The following is a 15,000-nucleotide window of genomic DNA, read 5'->3' as shown; positions in this document are numbered from 1 at the left end:
GAAGACTCCACTAGAGGAAGCTCCAACTAAGAAGGTACCGACGGAGAGGACAGCGGGCATAGTCGGTCGGCTTGAGGAGGTTCCAGCAGTGGTGACGTAGGCAAAGGACGTGGCCGGTAACCCCGAGGGAGTTCTAGCGACGGTGATGGAGACTGAAAAATTCTCGAAGCAGGTGACACCCGTCGGATGCCTTCCTCCGACTGTCTCTCAAGTAGGCCCCTCAGAACCGACGTCTTTTGCCCTTCCCACAGTGGAGAATCTCCAGTTTGTAGTAGATTTTCCGAGGAGCTTCCTTTCGCTTGTGGAGAAGTTGTATATGGATGAGCATGGGGCTCAGGAGTAGATGGTTAGTACCCTGAGGTCAATCGTGCATGTAAGGAATTTTTAAATCTTCCTATTGATCTTTAGTAACGTGTAATATTTTGATGCTTGTTGATAAATTTTTGCACAAATGGGACACTACTTGGCTAGCTTCGCCGGTGCCGCTCCAGACACCTCAATGTTGGAGCTTACAGCGGTGAGGGAAGAGATTGTTTTGCTAAAGTATCAGTTGGAGCAGGTAGAGAGAAGTAATGGTGAATTAGCCAAAGAGCTCGGATCTTCTGAGGAGGCTAATCTAAAAGCCCAGGAGATAATCAATCGTCGAGATAACAAGTTAAGGAGGGTTGAAAGAAGAATTGAAGTCCTCGAGAGGCAGAGGTCTAGGGCCGAAAGAGACTAGCACCGTGCTTGGGATGACCTAGAGTGCCTAAGAAAGACACTCGAAGGGAAAAGAAGTTGAGACCATACTTCTCTTGGGGCTCATTCTTGGAGGAGTCCTAGTAAAATCTCAGTTAAGAGGGCTAAAACCTCAAAAAAAGTTAGCCATGCGGAGAGAACACCTCGAGGGAGGAAGGCTCTGCTTTCGAAAGGGTTCAGGCGACTCCGGAGCCGTCTAACAAACTTCAAGAAGCTTCGCCATAGGTAGAGTACTGGAAGAAGGAATTGGAGGAGATAAAAGAAAGTCACGATCATCTCTGGCACCAATTTAGAGAGTAGAAACTTTTAACCATGTATGCTGAAAGAAGGGCAGGTCGGCTGGCAAAAAAAGAGGCTGAAATTATAAACCAAGCTTGTAAGATGGCATTTTTAGTAGGCTTTGAGAAATGCAAAATAATGATCCGGGCGCACCCCCTACTGATAGCGTTGGATTTTTTCAAACTGATGTTGTGGATGACAGCCTGATTGCCATAGTGGCAGATAGCACGAAAAACTTTGCGAGGGCATCTCGCCACTCCGTCGAGGTAAATAAGATCAACGTAGCCGTCCAAACTGAAGAAGTTACTGGTGCTAAAGGAAACCGTTCTGAAATAAGCCATTTTGATGGTGCTTCGAGGCGATTACCTGTATCTCCTTTCTTTTTCTTTTACAATCCAAACTTTGTAATCACTTTGGTATAAATGAATGAAATTCATCTTTATTAATATCCAGTGTTTGGATGTGTGAGTGCAATTTTGGACCATAATGGTTAAATTTTGAGCTAAACCGAGAGTTTAAATGTAATTAAAATCATAAAATATGATGCAAACCATAAACCAAATTTTGATCTGAACTATATGACTTGTACCTATCATGCAAGCCTTAAAAGGACAGAAATTTAAATTCCGTCTGCATGGCAAGTGCTGCCGCACGTTCCTTCGAAAGTGACATAGAATATGATTTGTCTACTGCTGGCATTAACTCCCAAATTAGTGGCAGAAATCATATCCGTCATGGGTTGCCACGCATTGAGTGCTTGTTCGTACCTTATTGATTCACACCTCCTACAATTAATGCCGTGATGGGAGGTGTTCTTTGAAGGCTCTGCTAAACCTGAAACTATTTAAAGCCTCAAACAAGACCAGATGCAGGTCTCTTTGAATTCTAGATTGTCCTTCTTTGCCACAGGTTCTCCTTCTCCTTTTGTTTTTCACTTTCATGATTTTCTTTCCTAGTGAGAGGAATGGCTTCCAGAGATCCTGACTTCGTGTCGCTGGGGTTTCGATTCGAGCTGACTGAGAGGGCTATAGTACTTCTCTACGAGCAGTTTCAAATCTCTCCGGCATTCCAGCTGGAAGTCTTGGGGTCAGATGATCGAGTTTGCCAATCACCTTTAGACCGGATGAGTCTCTACAAGGAGTACTTCCGGGCTAAGTTGCGGCTTCCTGTTCATCCTTTCTTCATGGCTCTCCTTTAATATCTTGGGATGCTGCTATGTTCAGTTGTCCCGAATTCATGGCGACATATCTGTGGCTTTGCTGTAGTATGTGTGTTGGCTGGGATTGATCCCAACATTGCACTCTTCCGCTCCATCTTCAACCTCAAGAGGCATCTGGATTCATGCAGGTGGTGGTATGTGACCCCACAGAAAAAGAAGGATAACTTCTGCTTAACGTTCTAGGGTATTCCCTCTGCTGTCCACAGTTGAAAGTCACGATTTCTCTTTATCTCTCAGACATCCGGCGAAGATTGGGGGTTCGTCGCTTGGGACGAACCTAAAGAGGCTGTGCTGAAGGTGCCCCCCACAGACGAACGTCTGAGGCAGAAATTGATGATCCTATGCAACTTCAAGATCCTGGAGCTGAAGGAGCTGCTGTCGGCTCAGATACTATTCAGTGTCGGCATTAGCCAGGCCGCTCCTGGAGGTATGTGGGGGTCATCCACCTCGATCTTGTATTCTTTGATTTTTGCTGCTCTCTTACGTTGATAACTTTATTTTCTTGGCCGCAGAGGTGGTTGTCGAGAAGAACCCAAGCCCGTCGAAAAAGTTAGAGAAGAAGGCCCAATAAAAGAGGGTAGCCAAGGCTATGGGTGGGCGGATCACCCATGTTAGAGTTGGGAGTCCTCCTACGCAGCTAGCTCTTGAGCCAGAAGAATCCGAGCTTCTCCGTGCCAGCAATTTCAAAATCATGCGGGTTCAAGCTAGGTCGCCAGCTGCCTCGACCCTTGATGGCGATCGGGAAAGCCAGGTAGACCATGGCCTTGAGGATGTAATTCTGAGCCTGTCAGCTCTCCCGAGCCTGTCAGAGCTGCTGACCCCCCAAGTTGTCGATTTTTCTCCGGAGGAGGCACCGGTTAAGTCAATTGGAGCCTTCGAGACCATGCCAGCTGGCCTAAAGCTCGAGGCTCAAGCTTTGCTGGACTATAAGCTGGCGCATGAGATATTCTCTGGGATGTTCCTCCTAGCTGATGCAAACGATCTGCTGAATATACTATGGAAGGAGATGAGGAAAACAGTCATTGAAAGCTTCATCCAGGTATACCGAAGCTCCTGCATTTCAACCACTTTGCATACATGTTTATAGTGCTTATTCATAAGAACTATCTTTTACCAGGTCACCCATTATTTGAATTGGTATATAGAGAGCTCCATCCAGCTTACAAAGGAGGCAAAAAAGCACTAGACCGATGTCGAAACACTCAAGGTGTTGAGAGACAATGCCAAGAAGGAGGTTGGAGAGGCCTCCATGAGGATCGACGATGCTATTAGAAAAGCTGAGGATGCCAAATCGACCCTTAAGAAAGTCGTTGAGGAGAACTCTTGGCTGTGGGGGAGAGTAGAGGAGCCTGAGACTCAGTTGGAGGAAAACAAAGCCGCGATCAAGGCTGCAGAGGAGAAGGTTGAGGTAGCAATGAAGAAGACATCAGAGGCTGCTTCCAAGATCGTTGCAGACTTTTGGACATTAGTGGAGTATGAGGATGAGTAAATTAAATTTTTTGTTGATGCCTATAATGCTGGGAAGCAGTCAATCCAGGATAGGGTCACTGTCAAGTATCCGAAACTGATTCTGGACTTCTTAGATGAGGTCTAGGACCCTACTGTAGCGGATGCCTCTGCGATCGATGCCTCAGCTCCGAATGTTACCTCATAGACTCTTGTTTTCTTTTCTTTTTGTACTTTAGACCTCTCAAGATTATTGTAAAAGCTTTTAAAGAAATGAATAAAATTTATTTTCTTTCATGCCTTGTCTTTGCTCGTGGTGTGCATGTTGATCTGAGATAACTTTCCATGCCTGCCGATTTTGGGTAATTATTTGAGCATGCCGATCTTAGGCGAATATTTAGCGGCACTTTCATTCTGTTTTCATTTTGCATTAGTGCAGTCAGTCATGGAGAAAGACAATCACTGACTCTTTTAATAGGACAATGCTTGAGGAGATCATAAGCCCTGTAAGAGCACACCACATGGCTATGCTCTAGTTTGTGAAGCATCGCTTGAATTTATTTTTGGTAGTGGGAAGGCATGCCATTAATTATCTAATGGATGACTATACCCTTTTCGACCGTCGATTGACGATTGATGTGGATGTTGGCACCTATAAATAGGAGACAAAGGGCAGAGAAACCCCAACTTTCATCTCTCAGTTTCATCGAAGCTTCTTCACCCTTCCATTATGATGGCACCACCTCTGTGCGTATCCCCCTTGTCGGTGATCAAGGCCAGGGTAAAAGCATGGAATGCCTTCATGAGGGAGGTCCGGATGAGATTTAAAGCTCGAAAAAGAGCCAAGCGGGCCGATCCATCATCCTCTCGGATGGTGCCCTCCTGCTCTTGCTGACCGTCATCTTTTGGGGTTGGATGTACCCCCCAGTTTGAGCAGATTCCTCTTAATGTCCGAGTGCATTGTATCGAGGAGTTTCGAGCCTCCATGGAGTTCGAGAGAGAGGCCATCGACATCGCCGCTGCTGCCTTCATCCTGGGCATCGATGATTGTAAAGCTCGCCTGCAGAAGATAATGCCATATCTGGAACTCCACGGCATCCAGACTGGCAATAGTAATGAGGATCCAGAGACTTCCTCATCTGATGAGGACTAAACTACCTCATCCTTTCTCTTGCTTTTTTTTTTTTATAAGGTGGTGCTTGAGGCACTAGCCTGCTTTTGTAAATACTTAAATAAATGAAGAAGGTTGTTTTGCTTCCATTGTATCTGTGTCCCCTGTGTCTATGCTTGTGTATTTTGCTGAGCACACGAAGGCTAATTCTAACTTAAGGAGCCCAGGATTATCTCGGTCAGATTCAATTCCACCCTTAGGAATTTTGATGAGCCTACTCCAATTTAGGGAATAGCCAGGTTGACCAAGGACTATCTCGAACCAATTTGCGAGCCATCCCGAGCCAAGGCTGATCAAGAATAGTCGTTCGAGCGGCATGATTGCTTCACACATAATGCGAGAGGCAGCTTGTGCTCAGCTTATAATATGAGTGGCAGTGTGTGCTCAGCTCATAATATGAGTGGCAGCATGTGTTCAGCTCATAATATGAATGGCAGCATGTGCACTTCTCATAGTGTAAGAAGCAGTGTGTACTCGACTCATCTTGTGAGCGGAGCAGCATGTGCACATCTCATCTTTATGCGAGAGATAGCATGTGCCTTGCAGCAGCTTGTGCACTTCTCGTAGCGCGATAGCAGCATGTGCTCGGCTCATCTTGTGAGTGGAGTAGCATGTGCACATCTCATATTCATGCCAGAGACAGCGTATGCCCATAGGCAGCGTGTGTATTTTTCATCTTCATGTAAGAGGCAGCATGTGCCCATAGGCAGTATATGTACCTCTCATTTTCATGTGAGAGACAACATGTGCCTTGTGGCAACATGTGTATTTCTCATAGCATAAGAGGCAGCATGTGCTCGGCTCATCTTGTGAGCGGAGCAGCATATGCACATCTCATCTTCATGCGAGAGATAGTGTGTACCCATAGGCAGCGAGTGCACTTCTCATCTTCATACGAGAGGCAGCATGTGACTTGCAGTAGTGTGTACACTTCTTGTAGTACGAGAGGTAGCATGTGCTCGACTCATATTATGAGCGGAGCAGCATGTGCACATCTCATATTCATGCGAGAGGCAGCATATATCTTGTGGCAACATATGCATTTCTCGTAGTGCGAAAGGCAGCATGTGCTTGGCTCATCTTGTGAGCGAAGCAGCGTATGCACTTTTTGTAGCACGAGAGGCAGCGTGTGCTCGGCTCATCTTGTGAGTGGAGCAGCATGTGCATATCTCATCTGCATGCAAGAGGTAGTGTGTGCACTTCTCATCTTTACGCGAGAGGCAGCGTGTGCCCGTAGGTAGCGTGTGCACTTCTCGCGATCGCAGACTAAGGGTCTTATAAGTTAGTCCATCGAAGGTCCTTTGGGGTCGCCCTCTACTTCTCGCACGACTTTGGCTTTTATAAGTTAGCCCCATCTCCAAGTCAGCGAGGATTGATTGTCGATCACTGAGGGTCCTTATGGTTAGCCCTCATTTGTTAGATATATTTTGGTCAGAGAAATTCTTCGCAGTAAAAGAAGTTTAAGCTATCCATGATGCTTAAGCAAGCAGGGATTAGTGAATTTGAACACTTATATTGATATATAATTACATAATATTACAACATCACTGACGATACATACACAGGTTGGCCGAGTTTCATGGTCTAGGGAGTGGAGTCCCGTCAAGTTGCTTGAGCCGATAGGTCTTTGGACGTACTACCTTGTCCACCTGATAAGAACCTTCCCAGTTGAGTGATAGCTTTTTCTACTCAGTGGGCTATAAAACTTTGGCTCACCGTAATATTAGGTCACCAACTCAAAATTCTTTGGTTTTGACTCAAGCGTTGTAGTACTTGACTATCCTCTGACGATAGACAACCATTCTGACAGTGGCACTCTCCCTACTTTTTTCAATCAAGTCGAGGTTGGCTCGGAGCCATACAGAGTTGGTATCTTCATTATATTCTTCAACTCTGAGGGAGGGGAGGTCAAATTCCATAGGGATGACTGCTTCAGTCCTGAATGTGAGGTTGAAAGGAGTCTTGTCTGTTGGAAGCCTCTAAGTGGTTCGATAGGCTAACAGCACATGATGAAGATCGTCTAACCAGAATTCTCCAGTTCGATCTATTTTGGCCTTCAAACCTTGCAGGAGAGTTCTATTGATCACATCCACCTCTTCATTCACTTAAGGGTGGCTAATCAAGGTAAAGTGGTGCTCTATTCTATATTCTCTACATAATTCACGAAGTCGGGCACTATTGAATTGCCTGTCATTATCTGTGATTAGTACTCAGAGAAGATCATAATGGCAGATGATTGATTTTTAAATAAAATCATCCACTCTCACCTCGAATATACGAGCCAGGGGCTCGGCTTCGACCCATTGCATAAAATAGTCGATGGCCACTAGCAGGAGCTTACGCTGATCGGATGCGAGAGAAAAAAGACCAAAGATATCCATCCCCTACTGAGTGAATGGCCACAGGATTTGATAGGAGCTAAGAGTGCTGACGGTTGATGCTGAATATTGAAGATCCTCTGGCACTAATCACACTTTCTGACGAAGGCATTTATATCCTACTGCATAATGGGCCAATAGTAGCTTTATCGAAAGATTTTGTAAAAGAGGGATCTCTCCCCCAAGTGATTTCTGCAGATTTCTTCATGGACTTTCCATAGTACATAATCTACCTCAGATGGATGCAGACATTTCAGGCGAGGCAGGGAGAACGACCGCTTGTATAGCTTGTTATCGTATAAGACAGCAAGCGGTCAGTTTTTTTATCTTCCGGGCCTCCTTGCGGTCAGTGGATAGCTCCCTTGACCTAAGATGCTTGAGCTGGAGATCAATCCAGTAGGGTTCTTCATCAACTTGCTGGACAATGAGAGGCTCCTCAAGTGTCGAGGCTTTGAGCATCTCGAAGTAGATCCTGCTCTCCAAATCAGTGGGCAACGAGGCTGTTACTTTTGATAGCACATTTGTCTTGGTATTGTCAACTCTGGGGACCTGTTTAATGTCAAAGCTTAAGAAGGCCAAGGTTAAGTCCTTTACCTTTCGGAGATATTTTCTTCATGTTTTTCTGTCGGGCCTCGTACTCGTCCTTAATTTGCCCAATCGCCAGCTGGAACTCGCTGAACAGCTTCAAATGTTGGGCCCCTATTTCTCCTACCACTTTGAGACCGACGATCAGAGCTTCATATTCTGCTTCATTGTTGTAGCCGAGAACTCAAAGTGTAGCACGTACCCTGTGATATCTCCTTCAAGACTAGTCAAAATGAGCCCAGTCCCTGCTCTTGTTGCATTTGACAAACCGTCAGCATGTAGCATCCACAGCTCGTCTGGGCCAGACCCTGTATCTACCTCTTCCACTATCGAGCTTCTCCCAATATTTGAGCTTTTGCCTCCTCTCGAGACCTCCGTAGCATTTGAGCTTTTCCCATTTGAGATGGTACACTCGAGAATAAAGTCCGCCAACACCTGAACTTTAATAGTAGGTCTTGGACGGTACTGCATATCCAGCTTGGCAAGCTCCAGCGCCCACTTTGCAATCCATCCTGAGATATCCAGATGGTGGAGAATGGCCTTGATCAGTTGATCCGTGAGCAGCACCACTGTGTGAGCTTGAAAATAAGATCGCAGCTTCCTCGTCGTGACAACCAGTGAAAATTAGCTTCTCCAGCTTAGAGTATCTGGTCTCTACATCGTGAAAGACTTTGCTGGTGTAGTATATGGGCTTTTAAACCCATCCTTTTTCCTGGACAAGCATTGAGCTGATTGTTACTGGAGAAATGGTGATATACAACAATAATTCATCATCGAACTGAGGTTTCGAGAGCAATGGTAGAGAGCTGAGGTATTGTTTCAACTGCTCGAATACTTTCTGCCATTCGATAGTCCATTGAAAGTCTTTTGACTGTCTGAGTGTTTGAAAGAAAGAAAGGCACCTCTCGGTCGATCTAGAAACAAAGCGATTGAGTGAGGCGATCTTACTGCTAAGATGCTGTACTTTTCTGATGGTTTTGGATAGTGTCATTTCAAGAACCGCTTTGATTTTCTCAAGATTTGCTTCAATATCTTTTCGTGAGATCAAAACCCAAGAAATTTGCCAGCAGTGACTTCGAAGGCACATTTTGCTTGATTCAGCTTCATCCTGAATGAATGAAGGGCATCAAAGGTCCCTTGAAGGTCGGCAGTATAGTCTGGGATAGTTCGGCTCTTGACAAGCATGTCATCTATATATGCCTCTATATTGCGATCGAGCTGATTTTTAAAAATTTTATCCATCAACCACTGATAGGTAGCCCCTGCATTCTTTAAGCTAAAGGACATCACCCCGTAATAGAAAAATCTACAGTCCGTAACAAAGGTTGTTTTCTCCTCTTCTTTAGGTGCCATCCGGATTTGATTATAACCGACGAAGGCATCTATGAAGCTGAAGAGTTCATGTCCAGAAGTGGCGTCCCCCAACTGGTCGATCCGGAGAAGTGGATAGCTGTCTTTGAGATAGATTTTATTCAAGTCGACAAAGTCGATGCACATGCGTCACTTTTCGTTTGCCTTCTTGACCAGTACGATATTTGCCAGTCAATTTGGGTACATGACCTCTCTGATGAAGATGGCTTTGAGAAGCTTGTCCACCTCCTCGGTTATAGCTTTCTGACACTCCGGGATGAAACTTTGCTTCTTTTGCTTCACTGGATGATGAGTTGGGTCCATCTTGAGGTGATGGGATATCATCATCGGATCAATACCGGGCATATCTTTGGCTGACTAGATGAATAGATCTGCATTATCCTGCAAAAGAGCAATCAGTCGACTCTTGGTTACCTCATCCAGGCATGAGCCAATCCTCAACATCCGATCGGGATCCTCTCTACTCAAAGGGACATCCACGAGGTCTTCAATGGGTTGGACACGCTCCTCGATCAAATCGTCACGAGCATCCAACCCTATCGAAAGCTCAGTCTGGACCTCCATTGGGGCTGGCTGGCCCTTCACTCGAAGCTTGGCAGCAAAGCATTGACCGGCTATGGCTTGATTGTCTCATATCTTCCCCACTCTTTTTTTGATGGAAAACTTAACCATCGAATGGTAGCTCGACACCACGGCCTTTAAAATCCATAAGCTCGAACGGTCAAGGATTGCATTGTAGGTCGAGAGAAGTTTGACCACCAAAAAGTTGACTTGAATTATCATTCGCTGTGGTGGAGTACCTACGGTAAGAGGGAGCCTAATAATCCCTTCCGGAATCACTGAACTTTTGGAGAAACCTGAATCGGAGTGTCGAATCTAGTTAGCTGGTCCAGGATGAATCCTATTTGGGTAAAGATAGAAAAATATAAAATATCGATCGAGCTTTCATTATCAATAAAGATACGATGTTTATTAAAATCAGTAATGTTTGCTGTTACAACTACCACATCATTATACAGGGCAAGTACACCTTCAGCATCCCACTCGATGAAGACAATAGCATCCTCGCCCTCAACTTCAAGCCTTGGCCTCTTTGCCTCTGGAGGCTTCGTCGATTCAGACGATCCCCCAGTTATCATATACATTTTTCCTCGGATGGGTCCGTCTTCCACCATCGCTTGTCCCCCTGCTTTCTATCTCTCTTGCTGCATTGGTACCGGTTGTGGCTGAGGCAGAGGGAATGATTGCTGAGGCAAAGGAGGCAGTTGCTGAGCCCTTGGAGGTCGATGTTGCCGCCCTCCAAACAAAATGGTTCAGTTTCCCTTGCTTGATGAGCCTTTCTATCTCATCTCAGAGTTGCAGGAAATCTTTAGTATCGTGACTATGGTTATGATGATAAGAGCAATACTTATTTGGGTCACGATGGTGCTCTGACTTCATCCGCATCTATGGAGGCTGGAGCAGCTTGGTTCGGATCTCCATCAACACCTTTCTCCTGGAAAAGGGCATATAATTATTATAATGCCCGGGGGATGAGGGTCACCGATTCCTTCTTTGAGGACTTTGAAATCGATGATTTCAACCTCCATTCCTCCACCTTTGGAATGGAAATTAGGAGCACTAGCAATTTCTCTCCTTCCATCTTGGAGAGCGCTCCTTATTCTATCCTACCGCAATAGAACTGGCAGGGGTCTCTTCTGCAAAGGCCTCTTCCATGCGAGCATACTTTTTCATATAGACAAATATGTCTGAAAAATCTCGGGGATAAGTCTTGATCAATAATTTCTTCAAGTCATTCCTCAGTAGGCCGTCCATCATCGCGGCCATCACGGTCGACTGATCTAGATCACGGACCTCTAGAGTCGCTGCATTGAAACGGTTGACTTGAAATGGTTGACGTAAGCGCGAATCGACTCGCCCTCCTTCTGCTTGATGGTGTGGAGGTAGTCGGACTGCTTTTACTGCTATCGATTGCTGACAAAGTGGCGGACGAAAGATCGGCATAGATACTTGAAGGAGTAGATGGAAGGCAGCTTCAAACTTCAGTATCACTATTGAGCCTTTGAGAGTCGGAGAGAATGTTCGAAAGAGGATCGCATCAGATGCTCCCTAGAGGAGCATTGCCACCTTGAAGATTTTCAAATGGTCGATGGGGTTGGCGGTCCAATTGTAGACCTTCAGCTGAGGCAGCTTGAAGTGCCGGAGGAGTGGCTCCTGTACTATCCTCAGGACAAAGGGAGGCTCACTATTAAACTCCTCATAGGGTTACACCGAGGAGTGGTTATTGTTGAGTGCATTCTCAATCGTCTTTTCCATCTGTTTACTGAGCTTCTGGAACTGCCTTTCGATATCAAGATCTCGGGCGGTGCAGGAATCGACATGCTGTAGAGAATGACGATCGGGGGTTGAATCATGCCCTGATTATGGACTAGGAGATTTTCGTCTGGCCGGCTGCTGGGCCCTGCAACAGCTCTGATGGGTGTGTCTCTTCTCTGGGCTTTGAAGAGGCATACGTGGCTTTGGCCGTGGCGGCGGCTGAGGAGCCGAGTGTGGAACTAGATTCGGTGGAGGCACCACCACAAGAGGTGCCGATGGTGCCGCCAAGAAGGCCATCGGTTGCATCGCTGAAGGAGGTGCAGGGATAGCTTGAGCAGGCTGCCGCACCGTTTGGAGAGATGCCAGAGTAGTCTGGACCATTTGAATGACGGCCGTCAAGTTTTGGACCTGTTGAAAGATTTGATCGAATTGATCCGCTATGACCAGTGTTGGCTGGGCTGGCGGGGGTGTCTCAATCATCGGTTGTTGCGCCCAGCTATTAGCTTGGCTCTCAGTCCGACGAGAGGTAGCGGCGTTGGAGAGCAGAGATGATACTCGTTTCAGAGACATAATAAAGATTACATCCTTCCTCTATCTGTTGTTGCTTGATTCAGTCGAGGTTGGAGAGAAGGTGGTTGAGCCTCGCGCAAGGATGCTAGCACTGGAGTGACCTGCAAAACAAGTCCAAATTGGAGGTTTTCATTTTGGTGAGGATTCTCCGACATTCAAGTCAGATTCAGAGAACAATAGGAGCAGCAATGAGTTCTCTGAGAGAGATTGATTGGCTTACCTTAATCCTCGGGGCTTTGATTGCATATATAGAAGGCTGTCGAACAGCTGGCCATACAGCTGTATGAAGATTGTGGGATCCCGAGATTGTAGGATCGTTTGAATATGCCATTGCGGACGAGATAATTCAACCCTTAATTGCTCCTGCGAGTTGGAGGAGTTGGTTATGCACGAGTCTATCCACTCGAGGTGGATAGTTGTCGCACACATCAGGAAGTAGGTCGGCTGTGAAAACAGAGGCAACTCACATACTAAGGCATTAGTCTGCCGAAGCAACAGAGATAGCCAATGTGCCGGACAGGCCATTTGGCAGATCAGATGTAAATAGCTCTACTTTGCATACGATTCTACATGTCTTAGTTCAGTTCTTAAGTCAGCAATCTCGGTGATGGATTGAAGACCTGAGGTATCCCATGATGGCGTGCTGATCCGAGATACTCATGGTAACCACCGTAATAGTTGGTTTGCCTCAATTGCTCTATGCAATGTCTGCTTCGAAACTTCTCCGTGGAAATGTGTGCTTACCGAGCTAAGTGAATGGTAGCAAGGCTGGATATCTTTTGTTGGTTCTGGAAATGGAGTAATTGTTTCCCTGGTTCTCGCATTCTCTGTTCAGTCTCTGTGTTCATTTTTCTGCCTATGTTCCCTGAAGTTGATGCTGAGTGCTTTTCCTACTTCTCTGCTGCTCGTGCACATAAAGATCTTTTTATCCCCTGCTTAACAGCTTGCTTGTCCATTAAATACTTTCTTGCATTACTTCCAGGAAGCAAAGGGTACGAAATCCACATGGTGGCATCCACCCTGTAGCAGAGATACCTGCCGAGTGGGGAGAGCTAAACAGGCAACCGGACGGTTCCAATGATGGCGAGAAATATATCCAGAGAGTGCCTGCAAAGGGTTCTAGGAAAGGCTGCATGCGAGGAAAAGGTGGCCCAGAAAATTCCCACTGTAATTACCGTGGTGTGAGGCAGCGGACTTGGGGCAAGTGGGTTGCTGAGATCCGAAAGCCCAACAGGGGCAGTCGTCTATGGCTTGGGACCTTTAACACTGCATTAGAGGCTGCTCTCGCCTATGACAAAGCTGCAAGGGCCATGTATGGCCCCCATGCTCGCCTCAATCTCCCTGAATGTAGCACCGTGGCCAAAGATAAAACCTTGGCACCTGCAGAATGTGACGAGTTTACAGCAACCACTTCGCAGCATTCCGGTCTTAACCCTCCGCAGTCAACTGTAGAAGCTGCTACATGCATGGTGAAGACTGATGAGGAACTTTTTGAACATTTTGACTGCTTACAGGATCTACACCAAGACATGTTTGGCATTGGAAACATACTGAGAGATGTTGATGCTGATCCATCTGATTGCACCGGCACTGCCCAGAATAGGCTTGGAGGGGTGGATGAGATTACTAACTGGCATTGTGGAACCTGGTGTCATATGGAGCAATTCCCGGCTGACATGGACTGTAGCTATGATTTTACCGGACCTACGAGGCAAGATTTGGAATTTGGGATTGCCAGTGACCAGGGCATGCCTGAGTTGGAATTTCCTGACTTGAGCTTTTTTCCAGAATCGCATAGGTTTTATAGTTGAAATCAGAACTGCCATACTTTGCTTCATATTTGTGGGTTCTGCTGCGTGGCCCAGGAAGCTCAAGGATGTTGAAATTTAGCTGTTCCATTTATTATTTTTATTTTTCTTTCAAATAATATTATTTGTAGTAACTGCGGGGTTTAGCTGGTTCTCTCAAGGTTTTTGAGAGTGGGAACTTAGCCCAGAGCAATGGGATTGTTAAATTCTATTAGCATTTCTGAATTAGTTTTGGCGTACAGTTGGGTGATAATCCTATGAGCAGAGATTGCTTGTACAGTGTACTCTAAATAAAGCTTCGAGTGATTGCAGATTTTAACACTCGATGTATATTAACGAGGTTGTGCGATGCGTCCATTCTTTTGACTGTAGGTCTTAATTTCCATCACATTCTTACATCTTCGAAGAAAGTAAATATTTAACCATTGGAGTCCATGTATTTATATAAATTTTGTTCGTGTTTTACTAAGAAACTTTATCACTTGGATTGGACGTTTTATGAAGTTGGTGATTTTGGACAAATTCTTAGTTGGCAGCGGCAAGATTTCCATTATTCCATTCTAGTGAGTTTTGCAGCACCTTTAAGAAAATGGCTCTTAGGTATTACCGTTAGGCTGTTTTCTCCAATGGAGCTTTTCATAGGTGGCTGGAAGTAAGTGTAACCTTATTTTGTCTAATCATGTGAAATCTGTGTTAAATCACATATGGATGAATTTTATCATCTTGCTAACTTTTATGGAAGATCTAACTATTTGTGGTATCATGTTTTCAGTCCAAAATAAATTCTTTTATTTAACAATTAGAAGTAAAAATGATCACGTCTTTACCAACTTGTAAATTGCAAATATTCTGCAGGTAAGAAATGCTAAGAAGATAAACTCTTCTGGAACTAGCGACAGAATTAGCCATTTCTGTTTCTGAAGTTGGAAAAGCACAGAAACAAGCATCAGATAAATATTTGTTTGTTAATGAAAAAAAATAAAGTATTTTAATTCTTTTCCATAAACAACTAAGACTTGAGAGTGTTTTTCCCTAGCATAAGATAAATATTTTTGTAATACTTATAATCTATTAATATGTGGTTTATGCATCAGTGTATGGTTATATGGTAAATTTTGT

General features: G+C 45.2%; 2 protein-coding genes across 2 annotated transcripts in view; both read left to right on the top strand.

Moving 5' to 3' along the window:
• Positions 1-5,538, top strand: part of LOC140852129 (uncharacterized) — a 6,667-nt gene extending 1,129 nt beyond the window's left edge. Inside the window, exons 1-4 of the mRNA XM_073245055.1 lie at positions 1-2,370; positions 2,474-2,663; positions 2,749-3,275; positions 3,354-5,538. The exon at positions 1-2,370 is cut by the window's left edge and continues 1,129 nt beyond it. Of these exons, the coding sequence (XP_073101156.1) occupies positions 2,826-3,275; positions 3,354-3,422 (519 nt within the window). The 5' untranslated portion in view covers positions 1-2,370; positions 2,474-2,663; positions 2,749-2,825 and the 3' untranslated portion in view covers positions 3,423-5,538. The remainder of the gene's footprint in view (positions 2,371-2,473; positions 2,664-2,748; positions 3,276-3,353) is intronic.
• Positions 1-14,224, top strand: part of LOC105052245 (dehydration-responsive element-binding protein 2A) — a 22,165-nt gene extending 7,941 nt beyond the window's left edge. The window contains exon 2 of the mRNA XM_010932998.4: positions 13,056-14,224. Within this exon, the coding sequence (XP_010931300.1) occupies positions 13,056-13,884 (829 nt within the window). The 3' untranslated portion in view covers positions 13,885-14,224. The remainder of the gene's footprint in view (positions 1-13,055) is intronic.
• The last annotated feature ends 776 nt before the right edge of the window (positions 14,225-15,000 follow it).

The sequence above is a fragment of the Elaeis guineensis genome, chromosome 10, assembly GCF_000442705.2.
Source record: "Elaeis guineensis isolate ETL-2024a chromosome 10, EG11, whole genome shotgun sequence".
Lineage (NCBI taxonomy): Eukaryota > Viridiplantae > Streptophyta > Magnoliopsida > Arecales > Arecaceae > Elaeis > Elaeis guineensis.
Note: the sequence above shows the minus strand (reverse complement) of the source record. Positions and strands in the feature narration are given on the sequence as shown.